The 23,920-nt window shown below is 41.4% G+C and overlaps 1 protein-coding gene and 1 long non-coding RNA gene across 2 annotated transcripts in view; one reads left to right on the top strand and one right to left on the bottom strand.

The window, feature by feature from the left end:
- LOC126635313 (uncharacterized) overlaps positions 1-5,387 on the top strand; it is a 12,978-nt gene extending 7,591 nt beyond the window's left edge. Inside the window, exons 3-4 of the long non-coding RNA XR_007627665.1 lie at positions 1,545-1,626; positions 4,535-5,387. This is a non-coding gene — a long non-coding RNA (uncharacterized LOC126635313). The remainder of the gene's footprint in view (positions 1-1,544; positions 1,627-4,534) is intronic.
- Positions 5,388-8,411: 3,024 nt separating this feature from the next.
- Positions 8,412-23,584, bottom strand: LMO4 (LIM domain only 4). The gene is made up of 5 exons (XM_050306361.1): positions 23,251-23,584; positions 20,798-21,036; positions 13,831-13,927; positions 13,321-13,476; positions 8,412-9,165 (listed from the first exon to the last, which is right to left on the bottom strand). The coding sequence occupies exons 2-5, from the start codon at positions 21,031-21,033 to the stop codon at positions 9,157-9,159; spliced, it is 498 nt and encodes a 165-aa protein (XP_050162318.1). The 5' UTR covers positions 21,034-21,036; positions 23,251-23,584; the 3' UTR covers positions 8,412-9,156.
- Between the last annotated feature and the right edge of the window lie 336 nt (positions 23,585-23,920).

The raw sequence follows: 23,920 nt of genomic DNA, 5'->3' as shown, positions 1-23,920 counted from the left end.
GGAAATGCCAAATCCAGATATATGAATTTCCCCTTTTTTTTTTTTTTTTTTAAAATACATCACTGATCAGTCCAGGGATGGCAAAATTAATAGTAATGAGCTAATTACTATACCAGCTGCCTACAAAGAGGGGTCCTGTAGGCAGACTCCTTCTGCCCATTTGCCTGCTGGTTAAACCACCGCTCTAGAAATTATAAACCAAAACTTTTTTCCCTTTATAAACATCTATCAGCGTCACCTTTATATGGCCCACAGCGCCAACACTGCCTGACTTTTAAGTTCTCAAAATCCAGCCAGAATCTCCCCTAGCACATTATAACACATTTTACTGGCTGGAGCAGGGTAAAACACAGCCGTCTCCTCAAACGGATGGCTGCTGAGCTCCAGCAGCCTCTGCACGAGGCCGGGCACACCATCTGTGTGCCCCCCAACGTCCGAAGCCCGTTCACAACTGCCAGCCCTTTGAAAAGCCAGCCTGTTTCTCTGATTGATTCACTTTTTAATGAACTGGGAAAGCCTGTGAACTTAAACCCTGACACCTCCACCTCCCTCCCGTCCTAGCCATCCCTGCAGCAATGTACTGATTATATTTCAAGTTATTATGGGATTAATACAGCTGCCCCCGGTGCCTCTTTCCCCTGAACTTCATCAATAAAAGTTGTGTACTACTCTTACTCCAGTTAGCTCAGTTTATTCCTGAATCTCTCCCTATAACCTGTGATGTGTCGGCAAGGCTGTATCATATCAGCCCGTCAAAGCTGCCAACACTGCCAGCGTTTAAAACCTACTTGTGTCACGGCCTTGCATAAGCTTTGTGTATTTAAGAGGACATCTTGAGCTTTGCTATGCACTGTATCAGCTCTGTAAGTGGGTAGCACATACTTAGCACTATTAAAAATAATGAAATAAGATAATCCACCAAAAAAATTAAATAGATTGTGCCACTGTCATCTTTCTTTGAATTCACAGTAGAGCTATAAAAAAATGCTCTACACAGGCAAGTTCAGTAGAAGAAAAAAAAGGGTGAGGGGAGCAAAAGATCTGGGCCGGTACAATCCAGTTTTTCACCACCAGCATGTCTTTATACAGTACAAGCTCCAGGTTTACTTTTTTGTTGGTGTTATAGGTTGGGGGTTTTCCCCCCGCAAGGATCCTATTTTCTAAAAACATCATTAAAAATTTAATTAACTGGCTTATTCTTTGGAAAGTCTGCAATTGTTTACAAAAGAATTGCCACACAAGCTGCCACCTTCGACTGTGTTGAAGCAGGAAGTTATGCTCTTGTTTACAACTGCGCATCAATTCCACAATATATTTAGTTTTGGTACAAGTTACATATAAAAGTCTTACTGAGCTTAATGTTGCAGCAAATAACACATATAGTAAGCGAGTAGGATTTATCACTGGCTGTAATGTCATAGCACATATTCTAAATATATACGGTGAATGATATATACACATGCACAAGCAAACAAAATGGTACTATATTTAGTTTAAGAAGTGATGAATTGTGCTTGCTTTCATTATTGTCATTTTGTGTGTAGGAAAATGGAGATCAAGCACATCCATGCAAAGGGCGGCTGGTTGGGATCGCATCCTTTCAGCAGCACACTCACCGACGAGCAGGTTAGAGAAGAAACAGCGCTTTGCTACCCATGGCACAAGACAGGTAGTCCCTCAGGAGTGAGGGACCCAGTGTGGATGCTGGGATACAAACAAACTCCACGGACTCCCAAGATGCTCCCAAAAAGCACAAAACACCTATCCAACTAAAACACTTCCCCCAAGATGTTTTATTCAAGCTTTTTTCTTAAAGAAGGAAGTGGAAATTTTCTCTTTTAAATTCGGTTTTCTTCCCTCTCTCCCCACCCCCCCCTTTCGATCTCTCCCATAAACACAGAGGCCAGAAGGCTATGCTTAAATAATTCATCTACAAATTTGCAATATCTTTTTGAACTATAGCAATTAAACGGAAAATAGAAAAATCAGCTCAGCATCCTGTTTGGATGTAATTAAAGGTATAATCTGTTCCATTTGAATACTTCAGTGCTTACCCTTCTTAAAACAACAAATAAGAATAGTAGCTCATTTGCAATATGGTTTTTTTCAAGTCAGCTAAAAAGACTAACTGATGAAGCAAGAATAATAATTCTTAAATGTGGCATAAGCACAAAAATACCAACTACAGCTTTCAAATGATTGCTGCGGATCTCAAGTCTGATGAAAGTTCAGGAACAAGGGGTATAAGCTTTATGGCAAAACACTGAAGTCTTCCACTATTTGGTATCAGCATCTCGATATGGCTGATATAATTACCTATCAAATACATCAGTGGAATGAATATCAGAGGATGGCATATCAGCTCAGTCTTTTAGGCACTGTTTGATCTTAAGGTTTTTTTCTAAGAATAAAAGACAAATACTGCATTCGTTGCCCTTTTGTTTTCTATAAGCAGTTGAAGATTTTACAGCACAATAAAGTTAGCCTATTAATGGCTGGCTTATGAGTTTTAGCTGGATTTTTACCCTCCTGCTGGACATTTCTTCACTGCTCAAAGAAATTGAAGTCAGGTGTAAAGTTAATATCTGCCTTGTTCATTTATTCATATTGTAAGCAATCAAGATTTCCCCAAATCACAGGGCAATCTCTTGCCTTTCGAGAATTAATATAGGCCCTGTTCTCTCAATTTAGTTTAACAAAACAACTGGCATAAGTTCAATGGAAGCGATGATTATTCTGAGAGGTTATGGCGAACCACAGAAGTTGTTAGCGAGGAGTTTGCTTGTAAGATCCCCTAAGAGGAAAAGTATATGGATATTTCAAAATGTAATTAACAGCATATCCCAACAATGTGAGAAAGAAACATTGTCTGGTTTAGCTGCAGAGGAACCTGGCTGTCCAGGGAGAGCTTTGGCTTGCCCGGCAGGCACCACTCCCTTAAGAGCAAAGGACAGGATGAGCACCAGAGGGGACCACTCACTGCTGCTGAGAAAGCTACCTGGGCAGGCTCTGTCCATGGGGGCTCCCTTCATGCAGCCAATCTCACTGTGCTCATCAGCACAGCTCCCTCGTCACGGGCATTTCACTGGGTCCAGGACCCAACCAGAAAGAGTAACTTTTTTTCAAAATGTCAATTTTCTCTCCACTATACTCTCTCAAAAAAATTCTTTTGGGACAGGAATGTCTCAGGCATCCTTTTGGTCTTAATGGTATGGTTTGTGTGACTGTTTCAACAAAATTGTTGAGGGTTTTTTGGTTTTGTTTGGGTTTTTTATTGTTAAATATGTAGCAGTGAATAAAAACAATTCTAAAAAGCAAAATACTCTATTTTTTAAACATTTTGATCATTAAAAAAAAATCGATTTTCAAGCTCAGCATCTGTAAGCTGAGGTGAATAATGTAGCAGAGAACCAATTTAAACAGATAAAATGCTGACAAAAATGTGCGAGCAATATTACACATGGGAACAAAATGACACAATGGTCTACAAGGCCTCTATTACAATAGTGAGTATGAGAGAAGTTTAAGCTCAAATTTGTTGAAAGTTAGCACCTATTAAAACTTCCAGCCTTTCTGGGGGTGCATGCTTTACTGTTTGAAAGCCCAGGCTCTCTTCAGGACCAGCCCTTCAGGGGCATGAACCCCACACAGGGTTTCTCAAGCATCACCCTCCTGTGGGGGCCTTCAATGGACAAGCCAGAGGTGAGTGGGGCAAAAAAAGCCCCAGGGGAGCCACCAGGCAGGACTGAGGCTTACACCCCCTTACCATCTTACAGCCTATTGCCTCCCCTGAGCTGTGTAGCCTCCTGCACACCAAAAACATTTCTGTGAACTTAACGCCAGAACTACTGTTAAAAGAAACATAACAACAAAACTGACTTGTTAAAAATACCCACAGAGGATGAGGGGAAAAAAAAAATTCCTCAACACAGTGGTCTGTCTCCAGTAAACAGGACTTTTTTCAGGTCTTGGGCTTAGACATAAGACCACTCTACCTCAGGTGAATGAATTACTGTCAGCTGGGCCATTTTCACTGAGGTTTAAGAACAGGCCATTTGCCAGGAGCCCAAAGCCTGCACAGCTGGCACGTATCATGTTGTCTTCTATCCTGTTGTATCATTTATGTAGAATGGTATGGCTGCTCAGCCGGTGGCACGCGGGCCTTTGTTACCCATGTGCCTCCTGACACAGCAGTTTGCCCTGCAGCAATCACCTACCCCATGGGTCATACTCCAGGACTAGGACCCAAGCCGTTTCACTCCCATAAGGGACATCTCTTAGAGACAAGAACCTGTGTCTAAATGAAGCAATGCTTATCTCATGCATACCACAGGTGTGATGTCATCCCCTCTGGCAGAGGAACCAGGATGTCTACAGCCTTCACTGTACAAAAATGCAGGAACTAAAGTTAACACGTCTCAGACTTCGTTAAAATGTGATGATATTTAAGAAACACAATTACCACTACAAAGTTAATTCCTCTTCGAGTTCTTACAAACAAGTTTTTAATTTGCACCAAAAATTTAAATTTCAGATTTCAAGTCAACCATGAATGGTACAAGCTTGGTCAAGGACTCCAGGCATCGGCTGGTAGGTTCTGTAAGGCCTGGGGGCAGGAGCACTGTGGCTTCCCAGGAATGTCACTGGCAAACAGTCACCAGCAGACCCCAGCACACACAGGTAAGCCGATGGGATTGCTGTGAACTGTCTCATCTGTTGTACAAGTGTCAAAATAATTGCCGTGTCAGATAAACTTTTGCTTTTTATTAAAAAACAAACCCCACCAAACTTATAAGGTAATTGATTGCTTTCTTCTAGTCTTTTATTAGTTGTGATTAAGGAGCTATAGTAGTCCTGTTTACACAGCTCTAACAAGTCAGGACCTGCAGTACGTTATTGGCTTGCGGCCCACAACTTGCCGTCCATTCTCAACAGAATCAATCTGAAGTTGAAAACATCCCCCGTAGGAAGCGTACACATCCCTGCTCACACAGGAACAGAAACAGTAATAACTTCAGGTCCTGTAAGTTGCAAGTTCAACTTACAGAGATCAGCCCTGACTTGTCATTGCTCTCAGCATGTTCGTGATGAGATCAGAGCACTTCACAAAGGACTCATACTTCCAGCTTGACAAGGGACATAGGTGAGCGTGTAACACTCCACTGTTACTCACCCCTCACTGCAGAAATGAATCGAGAGCTCCTCGCTGTTTAACATGCAGTCAAAGCACTGCCAATCTAAAATGGCTGATCAGTAATACTTTAATTGCAGTTTCATAGAAACAAATTGCTATTTAATTGCAATAAGCTTGTCTGTGGCTTAGCTGGACTGACAATAGGCATCCACCTGGTAGTAATAGTAACGAGCAGCAACAAGGGTTATCTGGTACTGCACATACGGGAGGCTCAGGCGGTGCCATCAGACCTGGAACACATAATTTTACATATAATACTTAAAAAAAATTATATACATAAAATGTCCTAATCTCAATTGTATCTGTTATTTTAATAGAGCTGTTCAGAACGTAGATCTTTGCAAAAAGCCTCACACTTGACATACAACTACCAGCCAAATAATTTGATAAAAAATTTAAATTTTGAAATCACAGAATCAGGTTGGAAAAGACTTCTGAGATCATCAAATCCAACCTATGACCTACAGTCACCACCATGCCAACGAGACCATGGCACTGAGTGCCACATCCAGTCTTTCCTTAAAACTTATTAAGGGACAGTGACTCCATCCCCTTGATAGCAAGGCATACTATGCCAGTATCTGAGTTGAATTTTTTTTTTTTAAATATTTACCCCAATATTAGATGATGATCAGGGTTAACTAACAGGAAAAAAGGGAGACAAACTCAGTGTGGTTAATATTCTAAAGATGTGACTTAATTTCCTAGGCTTCATTTTGGTAAGACATTCTCATTTTATATTTCATAAGATACTGCATAACCTGTTAAAATATTTAAAGATAAATCATGTAGGACTGAAAAGACAGTATCTTGTTGCAAACAGAATTTGGTTTGGAAAGGCTTAATGTCCCACTGCCTGCCAGGATGCGTAAATCTCATAACTAGACAGCTGGATAGGTAAAAACATTAAACCCATTTAGAGGGCAATCTTTTTACAAAATTGTTTCATTAATAAGAGTGACAATTTATATGATTGAGACGTTTAGATGCAGTATAGACAGAGCATTTTATCCAGGTTCATGAGGATGATTTCAGATTAGTAGTATTTCCTTTGATTCTTTTTTTAACATTTATTTTTGAAAGCAAGAGAAGCTCTTACTAAATGATTATTTGTATGACTTTTCAGCAGCACTAAATGCAGAGGGTGTATTTCAGCCTCAGTGTAGCAAATATATGTGATAAAAGGTGAACAAGTACGTGTTTTTCTTTACAGATCTCCTTAAAAAAAAGTGATTTTTCATAAGAGAACAAATCTAAGTGTTTCCAGTAGCCTTCTCTCCACACCTACCATCCCCATTAGAGCCTGTTTTATTGTCTGAAATGCCTCTGGTTTCAAGAAAGTGTTTTACCTAAAGCAAGAATACTACTTAAATATGTTCTATTGTATATTCATAGCTCCATTAGTCCTCCTCCAATTTAGCACATCAAAGCAAAGGCTTCATCACTTGCATGTGGATTATGCTAACATGAGTGACATTTGTAATCTTATAGGTCTGCAACTTAAGAAATGCTTTTAAAGTAAGCTATTAAATAGGTAGCTGTGCTTTACAAATGAGTCATATAATAGTTTATTTAAAGCTGTTAACGAACTTCAACCTCTACATCACTAAATGCAATACTACATTACTTACTAGAAGTTATTAGCTATCTTCTTAGCACTTCTAGGTTATATTGGACAACCAAAAATCTGTACATGTTAGATTTAAACACTGTACCTTGAGTGCTTATACTGAAAGAACAGAAAAAGATGTCTACAGTCTCACTAATACTTGAATTTTATATTCATGTGACTTCAACTGTCTTTTCAAAGATACTGAAGCAGCACAATTTGCAGGACTACCTAAAGACTTTAATGCCAGATCAAAAAGCTTAAAAACTTATTTAAAATACACATTAGGTGCATTTAATTTTAAAAAAATCAGTCATTTATGCTGTGCTTTATATGTTATGCAAGTACTCTTTGTCTGTACTGTCTGATACTGTACATTACTGCATTTTCTGTTCTCTGAAACAGTGCTTCTTCCTCAAGCACTGAAGTGTTAAAAGAAGTTCAGCTGCCCATCAACATACTAGAGGTCATGAAGTAGAATTTGAAACAAAAATATCTGCTGTCAGTTGTTTAGACAAACAAATCTATAATCAGATTTTTTGTGTATCGCCATCACAACAAAAATAATTCACGCTCACTCTGTAACCAAGCATGCTGATCAGAGAACATCTTCTCAAAAACAGAATTAAAAGAGATAACATAATGATGTGTTCCAACTGTATTAGTTTCCTATAAAAGTAGAGTAGTTGTTAATATTGATTTGCTGTTAATTGCAGCAGAGGCACATTTGGTGCTTGCAGTTTCCTGACTGAAGGCATATAATGCACAGCATAGATCCATATTAAGATTCTTGCTAAACACGTGAAATGTCAGATTTTTTTTCTTCAAAATTATTTTGCACAGCTCTACCACCAAGCAGCTGATGGCAAAAACGCAAAAAATGAAGTTGCTCTCTTTCTAAGATTAGAGGTGGCTCTGTTGCTTTGTGGGGAGGTGGTTTTTGTTTGTTTGCTTTCAGAGAACAGATCATATTTGAGATCAGCCAGTTCTCAGAAATAGCCCAGGAAACATGTTTTTCTTTCCTTAAGTTTATCAGTGTTGCAAAGTTAAATCTCTTACCACAGCAAACACAACTTTACGTTGTTCAGATCAGAATAGCTATTGTATTCCTTTTTATGAATACTCAATTCTAGTGCTCAGCATGAGGTACAAACCTTTCTCTGGTTTTTATTTTTTTGACCTCCTGTGGTATATACATACCCTCTCGTGCTTGCAAGCTCAGAGACACATGCACAGCCTTAACGCAGGTGATTCTGAAGGGCGGAAATTATTAGAAAGATACCTCAGTACCCATGTGTGTACCGAACTCACTGCAATGTGAAGTACAATGCACTTGCTGTCACCAGAATTAAGAATCTCCATGAAAAATAATTTTGAAGTTGTGCTCTGCAGCTTTGCCAAAAGTAATGCAGTCAAGTAGTTTAACGTATTCTTTACTGGCATAAGAAAAAAAAAAAAAAAAACCAAAACCAAAAAGCTACTTTTAAAGGTAATTGACAATTAAGGTAACAACTATGTAAGACAGAGTTGTGGAATAATGTTTTGAATGTAATTTAAAAATAAATTAAAAAAAAAAAGCAAAGCTTCTAAAACCCGTACTCAATTCAGTTTTGTTTGTTTTACTTTTTATTATTTAAATACACCATACTAGAGCAAATGTCTCTGAAAATATCACAAATAAAAGATTTTTCTTCATTCAGCAAATTAGAAGTAGGTGAAAATTTCTACACAGTAGCTGCTATGAGCCTGACTTTTTTTTCTTTTTTTTCTTTTTTTTTTTTTGCCATGGGAAGTAGCAACATTAGGACAAAAACACTTACATGCATACATACATTGTATTTTACAGAGATACAATAAAAGTGTTTGTGATAGAATATCACAAAAGCCACATCTTTTATCTCATGTTCAGTTTGATTGAAACACATTTCCTTACAACACTTAAATATACAAAGAGCAAATAGAATGTTGTTAAGGTAAAACACAGGGTACAAACTGGCCAGTGCCCTGCTAATTGTTAATGAGGGTAGAAAGCAGATTTCAATGCTTCTTTTAATTAGCTTCATTAGTCATCTTCCCCTCCCGCCCCCCCCAAAGATGTCCTCCGGTGGATCTTTTTTCATTTTCTCTACAGTCTCCCATTAGCCCAGGTTCATGGAGTCCTTAATGTTCATATTCAGTCATTTTAATACACCAATAAATGTGGGAAGGGCAATCAAGAATAAAGAAGGTGCAATGGTATGGAGCTGGCATTGATGCTAGCTACAAAGGTGACTTGTCTACTTGGAGACATGGGATCCATCTGTGATGAACAAAATTTGAGATGAAGGCACGCATTCTGCATTACTCTGACCTTTTAGCAGACCTGTAAGAAATAAAAATGGGTATCTTAGCTAAATTTGAGATAGGAAACTACAACATGACTGCTTCTGTCTTTTCCTTATTCACTAATCTCTTTTTTATTAGACTACTCCCCAACTGTGACTTCATTAAGGCTTTCTACACTATCCATTCACACTGCTAATGTTTTAACTTCAAATAGCAAAAAGCAAACATTTTCCACAGTTTCACTACTAAAAAAAGCAGACGGGGAAAAAAAAAGAAGCGTCTACAACAAGAAAAAAGTGTACTTTCTGGTAACAAATCGTACAGTGAATAAGGTGGTTTTTCTGGGCCTCCTTTAAAAGGGAAGAACCATTATGCAATGCCTTTGAAGAAGCAAGTAATATGATCTTATAATTGGAAGAAATAGTGTGTAAAGCAAATACAAAGTACAGCCAATATCCTCCCAAGGCAACTTTGGCTAATATGCTGCATTGCACAAGAGCTAAATATAGATATTTCAGGATTCCCCCCCCCCCATTTAAATTCCTCATCTGGTACGTTAGTTAATGTTACATAAACATTTTAATATATGAAGTCAAACATGTGCTTTCACACTGGTGTTAATGAATTGTGATAATTAAAAGTGTCTAACTCAATAAAAATCTAAACTTTCATGGGTAAAATAGAAATGATCATCCATAGTCTTCAAATACAATCTGTTTGCAATTACCAAAATGAAATAATATATATTAGATTTTTATGGCTTTTAAATGACATTTTGCGCTTCCCAGGAAGTTCTTTTTTCACCCTTTCTCTAAGTTACTAAAAGCCTGAGGTCTATTAGTAACTGCAACCCCCCACTTTCAAGCTAATTAAAGTAGTAGAGGCTTGGAGGTTTAATTCCCCAGAGCTGAAGCTCAGTGTGAGAAAGGTAATTTGTCTGTCCAGAACAAAGATTAGGGAGCAGCCAGCAAGCATATTTAATAAATGAGCATCAAATATCTTCTACTATGGACACAGACAACACCAATTATGTAACTACAAGGGAATTGTTGAGTGATATGTAAACTAGGAGATTTTTAAGATCTTCTCAAAGAGATGTAATATAACTCATACTTTATTTAAAAGTACAGAAGCTGAAGGCAAGCATTTGTTATGAACATTGCCTACTGGTGGAAAATTTACACTTTTAGTAGGTGGTAACACTGTTGCAAACACGAAATTCTAGAGGAATACTTTGAGTACCAAAAAATGCATAGAGAATTCTTGGCAATACAGCCCCTTCAAATGAAACAGCACACAGGACATCACAAACCAAGTTTGCACCCTTCAGGCAAGCAGTACCAAGTTTAGAGAGAACAGGGTTTTTTCCAAACTACATGGCAAGTAATGGGAAGCTATAATATAATGTGTGAATTGCCTCAGGGAGGCAAAAGGTGGGAATGGTCAACATCAGGGCATTTGCCTCCTTAAAAAGAAGAGCAAGTTTTTAAACCAAGTTAGGCCACGGAACCCTTTCTGCCTGCACCAGTCACCTGTAAATTGTATTAAGACAACAGTAAGTTCATAACTCTCACCTTTACATGCGCAATGAAAATGTGTTTTAATGCTGGGAGTATGTCTCAATTTTTTTGGTTAAATAAAAAACCTGTGGATATTCTGCTATGTCTATAATCTCTAGTGCTAAAAGAACTGGGAGACTGAATTGATCTTTAATGCTTAATAAAAAGTATCTGTTACAGCCAATTCTGTTACAGTGGAAGAACATTTTTAATCAGTGGCCCTAAAACATGCAGCTTGCTGCAAAACATCTCTGATGTTATAACCTTTAGACTGTTAAAAAAGCAAAATACAAAGCATAACTCTCCTGGTACCTGCCCCTGTAGCTTCCAAAGTTCTAGAAACCTGACAAATCCATGAATTATCAACTTGTCTCCTTAGCTATATTTCAGTTTTCTGGGGCTTGGCTGCTCTGCAATTCCCTTTGAAAACCAATAGGAGAACTTTGACCAATTTATAGAGAGATTGTATTATTAAAAAAACCCAAACAAACAAAAAAAAAACAAAAAAACCCCACTCAAACTCAATAATTTCTCCCCTCAATCTTCTCCCTAATACCTGCTCATCTGCCTCAGCAGTGACTGCAGCAACGCCGTTAACAGGCGGTGACAGGAACTAATAAAAAGCTGTTCTATTTTCTCTGCATTTTGCTTCTACCAGGTGCCTACAGTCAGGAGCTCTGCAAGCCCAGTCCAGTTTCACTTCTCTTTTCCATGTTCTATGTTCCTCATCATGTCTACAGCTTTTATTGCAACTAAATCATTTTTATGTTTTGCTAAGGCATAGTAAGAAACTGATAAAACTAAATGACAATTTAGACACCTATTTGAAGTTACATTAAACTTTACATTCGTAGAAGACAAGTGGATAAACCACTCTCAGAATGGCAAACCTTTTACTGCAGTGTATAAAGATGAATGGTTTTACCTATATTTTGAAATGGGATACCTATAAATATTCATTTAACAGAATCACTGCTAGCTAGTCTATATTACAGATTTGTTTCATTAAAATTCACAACAGTATAAATCTATGAATCTTTAACTGTATTTGTACTTCCTTGAGAAGAGGCGGCACATTCTCCTCCAATCTTAATTATCTTTGTTCTGCCTAACTATATAGCATTTTTGTACTCAACTCTCTCATCACCTCGATTGACAAATTAAGTAAACAAAAAGGTCCACGTTTTATTTTGATGTAATTACATTCACTGTATAAGATTTTAAAGAATACTTAAAATTAATCAGTAAATTTATGCACAGAAAAAAAAGCAAACACAGATATTGAAATGTAGCAACATAACAAAAAAAAAATCATGTAACTTAAAGAACAGTTTCTGTTTTCTCGGACATATTTTTTCACTGACTACAAGCACTACAAAAAATATACTGTATACTAAAGAATAGATCAGCCTAGCATTTGTCCCAGATTTTTTTTAATCTTCCAAATTCCTACTTGCAGATAAATGTTATTTTTTGTGATCCTTACAGACATTAATGAAGTTCCTATTGTAAATCTATAAAGAATTACCAACTGAAGTGTGCACTTTTTGTTTCATTGCAATAACTCAGTGCTGTGTGATTGCCTGGGTTAATGATGAAAAAGTCAAATATACTATCAGAGCTGATGGAAAAATCTATCACCAATCTGAAATTAAAATTCATCTGTGGTCAATAAGATTTAATATCCATGCAAGTGGCGCTGTAAAGAGTAAATGAATCAATGTCATCAATACATAATCAGTATGAAATATGATGTGAATAAAATTATGTGCAAGAGTCATACATCCACTCTTTTCTGGACCAGGGTGGAATGAACAGTCTCTTAACTCAAGGTTGACAGTAATTGTTACAAATTAGGCACAGCAGTTATCAAAATGCACTCACTTGCATAGCTTTAGGACTTATTAAGGAGATTAAAATAGATCTAAAACTATCTAGTTTCAGAGTTACAAGACAACTGTTGATCAGAAATTTTTTTCTTCTTCTTCGCTATATGATTTGTACAGCCATTATTTACTCATTTAGCTAGAAACCAAGAGCTATCAGCCACAGAGATATACAATCTCTAGTTGAGCTATTAGTGTTATGGAGCGATAAGAAAATAGCATTTTGATTTTTAAATCTGAGTTATGACATACAAACCAGACAAGAAAATACTTCTGAAAGAGTATCCCAGCATGCTTCCTCAACTAAAATCTTAGTAATTAGGTAAAATACATTGGTTTAGTCCAGGAACCTTCTCTTTACAAGATATTTATTTCCACATTAAAGGATCTAATTTTCCTCCCTCAGAAACCTGCTCTCTTGTAGCCCTTAATTTCAAGATTATAAAGTAAAATACTTCTCTTTCTTAGGAGTTCGTATTAATGTACGCTCTCCATTTCGCTTTGTACATAAGGAGTTCAACAGCTGTACAGATGCACGTGCACAAACCAAAATAAATTGACTCACCCTATATGCCACATTTAAAAGGTTAGTATTTTCTCCCCACACCCTGTGCCTAAATAACTTAAGGCAAGTTCAGCTACTTAAAGGTCTCCTTGCAGGGGTGGGGAATGTCCACTATTAGAATGAAAAGAAATTGATCTTCATTTAGCTCTAAGAAAGCTTATTAGTAATTGTGGAGTATTCACCTTCTGGTCTGGCAGTAGTGGATTACTCTGAAGTGAATTCAAATGGCCATTGATGAGAGCTGTAGGTCTATCATGTTCACAAAATAAACTGCCATTGATGTAGTGAAACCGATCTCCAGGGACCAGGCGATTCCGGCAGGTAGAGCATGTAAAACACTGAAAAAGGAAAGAGACAGCAAGTGAAACTACAGCACAAATTAAGTATGCTGCAGGTTTGAAAATTACACTTCAGAGACTGCAAGTACAGTTGAGATATGGAGCTGCTTGGTTTCTAGTTCTCCAAATATGGCATTAGTCTTACCTGTTGGGACTATGCAGTACATAACTCAAGTATAGTTTTACCGATTATGAGGGAACAAAGCTACACACTAAGGGAAGCTTTATAATAGATACTCATATTTCTAGTTATTTTTTTGCATTTCATTCATAAGCAGATGTAGATTTTACAGTAAAGAAGCAGGGCAGTACTAATCAGCTACTAAAAAAAAAAAATACAGCAAAACCCCTCACCTTAAGATGATAGACGTTGCCCTGTGCCCTCATGACCAGCTCACTAGCAGGAATGGACTGTCCACAGGCACTGCAAGCACCACTATTTCCAAATAACCTGAAACAGAGGTGATGATCATGAATAATTTAATACACAGAAGACTCTCAGCATTTTTGCACATCACTGCCATGGTTTATTACACAACTATTTTAGACTTCTGACCCCTGTCTTCCAACTTGCTTACATGTCATAATACGAAAAAGTATATTTTTGTGTAACAACTGGTAGCTTCACCCTACCCTGGATGTGGTTACACAGGATTTAATCAGAAATATTGACTTACACCTCTAGAAACACAAACAATTCTGTACTACACACATTTTATCAGATTACTGGGTTCATCATAAAAAAAAAAAAAGATACAATTCATGACTGGAGTTTAAATGCATTGTGTCCTTGAAATTATATGAAGAACTCTTTTGTACTTTAATCATATCTTGAGATATGAGTCATCAAAAGGGTTAAGAGGATTTGATTGTATATCTAAGAAGACATCATGCTCAGTGTATTGAAACTCCAGTAAACCTCCATCAGTGCAGAGTTTCCATTAGAAACTCTCTGCTATCCAGGTTGATATATAATGTGTATGGGTTAACCTTTTCAATCATGGTGTCAACACTTTAGATTTGCCTCTGCTCATCTCTTTCATCCTAACCTTCTCTCTCTCTTGATAATGAAATGCTTGCTCCAACTTCCCTCTATCTGCTCCTGAGTCCACAATTTAGATTACTTCATCTCTGCTAGCAACAAACTGAATGAAATTTCGATTTGAGCAGAAAGTAATTTACCGGGATCTGGACCCATTTGTCATCATATCTCTCTGGGTGTTTGCTGTATCACTGCAGTTTTCCTATGCAATCAAATGAGACCACAACATCTGCCATTGGGGGGGGCACACGCAGTGGGGGGAAGGGGGAATAGGCAGAAGAGTGGTGAAGAAAAATATATACATAATTCTTCAAATCCATTTAAAGGCACAACGCATCGATTCAAAACATAATACAATAATGATTATTGAGTTCTACTTTTACAGGCTGCGTTAGCTAGAATTAGAAAAACCTTTATTTGCTTTTGCGTGAGTCTCTAATAGACACAAATATTTATAAAGACTACCACAATTCATCTCACGGTAAAAAAGGAAACTGAACTAGCTGGCAGGGTCACAGACCCACTTTTCTGCACGATGGAAAACATAGTAATAGGATTTACAAATTAGTGTATTGGTGTCATAATAAATATTAATATTTGCATCTCCTTCCTGTCCAAATAAAGTCATAAAATTCTGTTTGTGTCAACCTAGGACACACATTACAACAGAATACCCGTAATCTGAATGATTGCAGTGTGCCTCTGTATAAAAATAATTGCTTTGAATTTTCAGAATCTGAGCTTGCAGAGGAGGCTTGTCATGTTCAAACTACTAATTTGCTGTCGCCACTTTATTGAAAATAGCCTGTAAGTTGTTATTAAATGTATCGACTGAACGACAGAGAGAGTAGTAAAACTGCCCCTTAAGATGGCTTTTAATAGGAAGCTGAGAAACAAATTTTGCAGCAGAATCGATTTGAAGAGTTCAATCAAAACTCCATTTCAAAACTAATTAGTCTGAGATCCACGACACATTGACACGTTCTTGCAGAATCACAGTGGTTACAAAGGGAAAGCTGAACTAATACATTGTCAGGACCTCCCGCCAAAGGGACTAAACTGTCTGGAAACTAAAGGTCCTTTATTAGGGCATCTTCCAAACGGGACCAGTTCTGAGTAGTTACATGATGTATCAAGGTTACTTCCAAAGCTTTGCAATATGCATTTTTCTTCCTTCATTGTTACTCGTAACCAAGTTGGCACTAGAAAAGGTGCACTGGAAAGGCTTCAAGAGGAGGCAGCAAGGCACTGCTACATTTCTAGAGCAAAGATACAAAAATCTAGGGTAAGGGGGTGGCACCAAGGGCACTGCTGGCTAGGGCGGAGTAAGAAAGACAAAGATGGACAGACAATGTTAGTTGTCCAGAGAATCTGAGCCTGGTGAGCGGTCTCCCACAACCCCCCTGCACAACTGCACCACCCAACTGCAAACACAGCTTTCGGAATGCTGATCTCATTGCACTACTTGTCTTCATTAAGCATTCATTGTTATACTATTCTCTCTGAACTAAAAGTGGTTGAATGTCTGTGAATTCTAATAAACAGAGTTGAACTAATCCAGAGGCTTTCCGCACATCCTAGGTTTTCCCCATGCATGTTTCCAGAACAATTCTGGTTGAGGAAGCCACTTCAGCTGAATATTCTGCTAAAAGTCCTAAAAATTACTTACAAACTCAGAACACCTTTCTACTTCTTCGTATTATTTAACAGGAAAATTAAGCTTATTTTTTCCTTCTCTACTCTTATGAATGGTTTTATTCTGTAACACCATTAACAGGAAAAGGTTTTATCTTTAAAAAAATTGTTATTCCTCCTTACCAGTAAAGAAAGTCTTCCACGGTAACTATTCTTTACTGAAAAAGTTGTTTCACATGGTTTCTGGGAGGCTGGAGAGCTAATTATCTAACCAGGGGGACTGTCCAGGACAGTATTTGATTTAAAAGGCTTGAGGCTTTAGGTGCTCAATTAAGTAGCTATCGGTCTCAGACTGGACTTTAATGGGCTCTTTTCTCTTTAACTGCAGCAATAGGTAGAGATACCCCAGGTCAGGCTAATTAAAGCCAGGGGACTCTTTAATTGTGATGACAGAATTGGTTTCAGTTTCCTCTTTGGGTCCTCAGTCCAAGAAGGTCATTAATATTTCAACATTTGGGCAATGCAATCAATCACAAACATCAAGAGGTTCCCTGTACGGACAAGGCAGCTCTTCTACACTTAGCAGCATTTTACTGAGCCACCTTAAATTAACTACTGTGTGGTTCCAACACAGCATTCCCCACACCCCCAAACACAGAAATGACCCTTGGTTTTTTTGGTTGGTGGGGATTTTTTGGGTGGGTTTTTTTTCAGAACTTTCTGTACAAGAGTGGGAATGAAAGCAGCGAGTTTCCCAGTTTCCCATCTTGCTGCTCAAAATTCAGCATCAGCAGAAACACATCTCTAGCAACTTGTACTAGCAAAATAAGGTTCCAGTGCTTTCCAAAATCGTGGAGACAGATTTAAGCGCTCCGATTCTTGCACGACATGGTGCACATTTGCGCCCATAAACATATATCCAAGCCCTAGCAAAGAGAAATGCACATCCAGACCTACTGATCCAGAAGCAATCGGTGTTTCTGTACATTCTCTGCATTTAATCTAAATTCTGCACCAGCTATAATAAATGTAACAAAGAAAGGCAACACAGAAATTACGCCTGAAGCCAAGTCCATTAAAGGTACTTCAGAATAACTAGAGACCAAGCACCTTAAAAGCACCAGAAGCTATTGATACTTAAAAGGGGGGCTGTGCATAATGGCAAGTGCTGCATTAGAGAAGGGGAAGAAAAAAAAAAAGAGGAAAAAAAAAAAACCAGCCAAATTACGCTTGGTTAATTCAGAGTAACAGATCTGCCCCCAAGTGAATTGGAGGCCTTGAATTAATTCTGTTATGACAAATCAAGATAAACGTTCCCCCTAAATTGCATGCGATTTAATTAATTTTTGAGATCCTGTTTTTTTTTTTTTTTTCCTAGCTAATAGTTCACATGCTCCTGTGCTGTCATTGTGCTTGAGTGGGCAGACTTCAAAGTGATATTAAATAACCAACTATTAGATTTACCTAGCACGTCCTATTGGAAAAGTGCCATTTAATTACCTAGCCTGTTCAATTAAAGGGACAGCATTCCCTGAATATAGCAGCTTGCCGCTGATTACCAGGGAAATGAACTGGCTGCCTGGCGGCCCCCTCCCCTCCCCTGCGCGGCCCTCGGTGCGGCTCGGCCGGGCCCGGCCCGGGGCTGCGCCCCCGCCGCGCTGCGCGGAGCGGAGCGGCCAACCCGGGAGGGGCGCCGGGCGCTGCCCCTTTAAGAGGCGCACGGGCAGCCTCCCCCTCTCCCCCTTCCCCACCACTCCCTGCTCTCTCTTAGAGGCCAATTTTGTTAATTAAATGTTTTGTTTGCGACGCGGCTCTCATTCATTTCGGACACGTCATTCCGAGCAGATCTAAGCCAGGGACCAGATCTCATTAGATAAAACCTATCAGAACTAAGAGAAAATGGAGGAGACACTAATTAAAGGTTTTAATTGTGCGGATTCGCTGCCACGCTGCTGCTTTATCTGGCATCTTAAGGTTGGGAGGGCTGCACTCCACTCCCCTCCCTGAGCGCGCTGCTTGCCGTGAGGAGGGAGGGGAGTGGACCAGGGTTTTCGCCTCCCTCTCTTTTCCCAGGAACCTTGGCCTTCAATGAAAGCTGCTGCTGTAGCTGTACGGCCAATTTGAGCTCGGGTTTTGGGAGCTGGGGCGGGGGGGGGAGGAAGGGTAGGGAGGAGCAGAGAGGGAGGGAAAGGGGAGTGTTGTGTTGTTTAAACAACAACAAAAACCCCCACATACAGCTTCAAACGGTTAAAAAGCTCATTAATAAATGGCCCCGTGTCTTGGCTCGAAGGAGTCAAGTCCCTTTCACCTGGCGCCTGCTGGGCCGATCAATCCTCTTTCTCATTTTGTCAATCGTGTCTAGTGAGCCCCACATCTCCAACTGAGAACTGTGCCCATGGCTCTTGCCTGGGGAAAAGAATGTGCCACTGCAAAAGCCCTACGGAAAACTAAATGGGGAAAGGATGGCAGAAGGAAAACAGAGAGGCTCGCTGTCAGATGGGTGGCATTGCCTTCACACCTGAAGGCAAATGTCAAAAAAGGAAAGGTTGAGGGCCTCGCTCATGCCAGTGTGACCCAGGAAGAAGCCTGCAAAGTCCATTTGCAGCAGGAAAGCACCAAGTTAACTCAGCCTTGGCAGGACCAGACCATCCTACCCCACCTTGAGCGTACAGTGTCCAGTTCAAGTTTCAGCAAGCATTTGTCAGAGTTATTTTTGCAAGTCAAATTACACAGATCTAAAGAGAAGTCAGGCAATAGGACAAGGAGATCAATTCAAACTCCTCATCTGATAAAGCATCTTATTCATAATCGCCTACATTAAAATAAACGAGTATTAATTTTTGGCAACACAAGACCAGAGGACTGCGATAAGCTTGCCTGAACTTGCCTCTGGGATACAGTGGACGCATCTTCTCTTTTTAATTAGTAGCAATCAGACATGAGGGTTTGTTTGATGGTGCTGGTCGAGTGATGAATCTGTACTATTCAGTGCATCTTAACAGTAGTGTCAATTTTTCCACTTCAAACGAGACTCTTTCCCTAACACTGTTCTGCTCTATTTAATTACAATTCTGCCAGGCTTAGGCTTGTTGCTTAGGATGATGACCAAAAAGCACCATTAACCCCTCATCATGTGCTGATTTTTTTAGCATTTCTCTCTAAAAATACCCCCAAAACTAGTGAAGCTTAGGCTTCAATTCCTCAGAGATACAAAGGGACGTCTTTCATCTACCTAACTTCCCAAAGCCACGGCCATGTACCAGGTCAGAGACTGCACTATCAGAGTAACCAAGTCTTAACTCTGTCCTCTTAGACTAAGGAGGTCTCTGTGCATATGGACTTTCAGCACTGTCCACCTCTTCTCAAACAGAAGTCAAGTTCTACAATATAAGCAAACTTGCAACATTTGATGGCTGGTTTTAGCAAGGTTTTTTTTCAGAAAGGAAAAAAAAAGTGGAACTTTTTGGCCAGAAGGGAGAAGGGAAATCCTGGGTTAACTCCTGACATTTACTGTAAATGAGAAGCCAGAAGCATTTAAACAGAACACAATTTGTTTTAACTAAGCATTTCTGTGATGCCAGGAAGGTATGGGGCTTTCTTGTTGTTTTTTTTAATTACTGAATGTTGAAACAGAACACCTCCTTGAAGCATTCATGTGCATCAGTCTATCAAACCATTTACTCAAATTAAATGTGTAATCCTTCAAAATGCCTCCTTTTAAATTAATGAGTTTAAGTAGCTTGAGTTCACCTGAAAAGATCGTACAGGCACCTGACCTCATGAATTCTTTCTATTAATTATATTGGAAACTTGTTGGAAGGGATACTCTGCATAATCTTACTGTACCCCAACAGATGTGAGATTAGTGAGGCTTAGTTCCCCCTACCCAAATCTGTGGCATTTAAAGCAAACAGCTTCAAAAGAGAAAGAGATAAGAAATAAAGGGCACAAGCATACACCTCCTCTCCTATCTCCTGCATTTTCCATACTGAAAGTTAAGAGAAATGCCGGTTCAAAGCTTCTGTGTAACAATGTGAAGACAAACATCATACCACTGTTTTTTGCTATAACTAGAATCGGTGGCCCTCCAACTGACGGTTAATCAGCTCTTTCACAAGGAGAACAGAGAATGAGTCATTCTGTTTCCACTCAAAGGAGTTTAAAGGTGCTTATGTAAATATCATAATTAATCAGATACTAAAGGCAGGCATTTCATTATTTAGCACCTCTGCCACAGCCTTATTTAAGCCCTACGATTTTAACATTTACCGTTCAGATATGCACACTTCTCCTTCAACACTACAACAAAGCAGATTAATTTAGCTTCTCTGATTGCTGTTTATTTTTAGTTAGGACTTGTTTTGTGCTGACAAACCACTTTAAAGTTACAGTCGTCGTTCCGCCTCCCACCCCCCGCAACTCTTCCCTCCACTTGGCAGTCGCAACTACGCCCTGGGCTAGGCGCTAACATCCGCACCCGCACGTCTCCTCGTTCCTAATGAAGGAGCGATCCTGAGCCAGCCCACCCCTCTGCCCCGCGGACACCCACCTCGAGAAATAAAGGGGGGGGGGGAAGGAAAGATGGAGAAAAAGGCAGGAAGGAAGGGGGGAAAGTGGTCCTCGGCAGCCCGGCAGTCGCCTCACCTGATGTAGTCGTTTCTGCAGAGGATCATCCCGCTCTTGGTGTAGCAGGAGGTGCCGATGTCCCCCAGCTGGGCCTGGCAGCAGGAGCACTTGAGGCAGCGGCTGTGCCAGTAGCTGTCCATGGCGTAGAGCAGGAAGCGGTCGGCGATCTTCCCCCCGCAGCCGGCGCACCTCTTCCAGGAGAGGGAGCCCGCCGTGACCGGGGGCGGCTGCGCGCTGCCGCCGGGGTTCACCATGGCCTGCGCGGAGAGAGGGGCGGGGGCGGTCAGGCCGGCTCGGCACGGCTCGGCAGGGCACGGCAGGGCAGGGCACGGCACGGGCCGGAGCGGCGGGGCCGGGGCCGCTGCGGGCCCTGCGGGGGCAGCGCCGGGGCGGGCGCGGCCGCGCAGCTGGCGGGGATCGGGGGGCAGAGCGAGCGCGCCCCGCCGCCCCCCCGCTCCGGGCTTGTGCAGCTGCAGCTCACAAGTCAGGAACAGTCCCAGGGTTTGTTTTGCTTATGAAAAAAAAAAAAAAAAAGTGTGTGAAGAGTGGGGGGAGAAAGAAAAAAGTTGTGAAACTGGTTTTTCAGTCTAGGAGAGGTTCCGCAGGCTCAGGGCGGTAACGAGGGGCTCGGGACCGGCCCTCCAGACCTCGAGATTTTATTTTTTTTGTAGTTTTATTTTGGAGACCTAAAAACACCCAGAGAAAACACTGCAGACTGAGGAGACTGGCCAGAATAACAGATCACTGAACTTTAGGATGCCTGTTAACTTCCTACACAAACATACTCAACTTTTGTCTCGCTAATCTGCCCTTGATCAGCAGTTTAAATGCTAAAGCTTTGTTACTTAAAAAAAAAAAAAAATTACCGACCCTAGGAAAGCAGCAGAGTAATGAAGTGCACCACTCCGGCTGCGGTTACTCTGGCCGCCCCCGAAACTGCTACTAAGGGCATTTTTCACTTTCTAATAAATGCTTTATGCAAGCAGGACAACCGAGAGATAATATAGGAATCAATTCATAAAGCTTACTCTAAACCGATTAATTTGTTGCCTTCAATCCAGAGTCCAATAAACTCCCGGTGTTCCTCTAGTCACTTATACTATAAAAAGATCAAGTTATTTACTGCCAATTAAGCAGCATGTTTTGTCTTTGTCCTTTGTAAGCCGTATGTGCTCATGCCGAGGCATCTGGCTATCTGCTAAGGACCTTCAGACTGATACGTCCAGAGCAGAGAGGACGAACTTTTCCTGCCACTGGCCCAACTCGGCTGCAGGAGGAGAACTGAGGCCGATTTAAACACACATTTCCTCAGAAAGAGTACCTGGAGGTATGTCCAGTGACCGCACAATAAACCAGGAGAACTGCACCAATTAAGCTGTAACAAAAACCCCGAGACTTTGGAAAGAAAACCACTCTAAAAGCCATTAGCATTGCATTTATCCGAACGCATCGTATACCTTTATGTAAATTGATTTCTGATGCATTTGTTCAAGGAATTGCCTTTTGTTACAGTTTTCAGCTACAGCCTAAATGAATCTGCATTTCCTGCTCCAAGTCTTTAAACCGTTTCCCTACGCTTTAAATCACTTCGGGTATCTTAAAAGAAAGAAAAAGGCTCCATGCCACCACCTTAGCCCGTCTTTGTCGAAGGCAAATATGTATAAATATAAAATGGGAAACGTTACACTGAGAAAACCATCCAGTAACCCCATTAAGCTAAAGCTCTTAAGGACAAGCAATACCTTAATGCTGATTAAATCTAAAAAGATGAATCAAGAGGACTGACCAGAAAGTGACTCCCTTGATAACTAAGGACGGGCCCTCATCAAGTTTCATTTAGAGTTGAGGGGGGGAAGCTTTTAACTTAAATAGGCTTACTCTAGTAATTACACAGCCAAGCAATTTAGGTCCTGGGATAGGAGTCAGTGAAATAGAAAGCAGAGGTGGAAGCTAGAGGCAAAATACCCCCCCCCCTTTTAACAGCGTCTCTGGTGCTTTTTTAATGGAGACCAAGGGAGGGACAAGCGGAGAGCTGGCAATTTGTAGTGCAAAAATGGATGCTTAATTCATGTCTTGGTTTTAATTAGGTGATTCACCGAATTTCTCCTGGATTGAAACAAAAGACCGTGTGGGGGGCAGGAAGGGAACCGGAGAGGAGAGAAATAGAGAGCTCACTTTGATCTTTTCTGCCACTGTTTCAGAACAGTGTTTACTACGGGCGAAGCGGGTGTCCCAGCGCCCAACCCCCCCCACCTCCCCGTCCCCTCCATTCACAGCCGAGGCAAGCAGAGCCCTTTCCCGGCTGCAGCTGGGAAGGGGGGTAAGGAAAGGCGCTCCAGCGGCCGCCGTCGCCAGGCTTTGTACGCGGGGCCGCGACAATGCCCGGGGCGCCCCGCTCCGCGCCCCCCCGCCCGGCGGGCACCGCGCACACGAACGCTGGGAAACGCGGGGGAGCGACCGGCACTTCTTACCTGCTTCCCCTCTATATTGCAAAAGGCCGGGGAGCGCCGCTCGGGGTGCCTGAAGAGGTCTCCTTGCAAAGAAACAAGCACAGCGCTCGCCCTCTCGCCGGCTGTCGGGAGCGCTGGAGGGAGCCCCCCGCCCGGCAAGGGGCAGCCCAGGCTGGAAAAATATAGATATTGCTATGAGAGGCGTCTGCCCAGGTCCTTCCTCCCGCTCCCGCTTCCCGGGAGGGGAGCTGCAGAGCTCGGTCCCCGCCGCTGAGCCGCACACGCAGGGCGCCGCCGCCGCTCGCTGCTGCAATCGCCGGGCAAGTTTGGCAATGTGGCTTCACTTTGTGCCTCTTCCCCCCCCGCCCCCCCAACCTCCGCCCCCTCTCCGGGCTGCGGCGGCTCCCGAGTCTCCCGCGGCGCGGAGCCGGCCGGCCGCGGCCCGCCGGGGCGCCTCAGCGGAGCAGGCGGGAGCCGGCGAGTTTGAGCGGGGCTGGGCGCGGAGCTGCTGCCGGGATCCGGCGGCGGCGGCGCTGGCGGAGGGCGAGGGGCGGCCCCTCTGCCCGTCTGAGCGTGAGGGTGCGGGTGCGAGCGTGCCCGTGTGAGTGCGTGTGTGCCCGCACGGTGCGCGTGTGCCCGCTGCCCTCACACATGTGTTACTGACAGAGCAGAATCCCAACTACACTCCGGC

This window comes from Myiozetetes cayanensis, unplaced genomic scaffold (assembly GCF_022539395.1).
Source record: "Myiozetetes cayanensis isolate MyiCay16 unplaced genomic scaffold, myiCay2020 scf12, whole genome shotgun sequence".
NCBI lineage: Eukaryota > Metazoa > Chordata > Aves > Passeriformes > Tyrannidae > Myiozetetes > Myiozetetes cayanensis.
The sequence above is the reverse complement of the archived record's forward strand: the minus strand, read 5'-3'. Positions and strand labels throughout refer to the sequence as shown.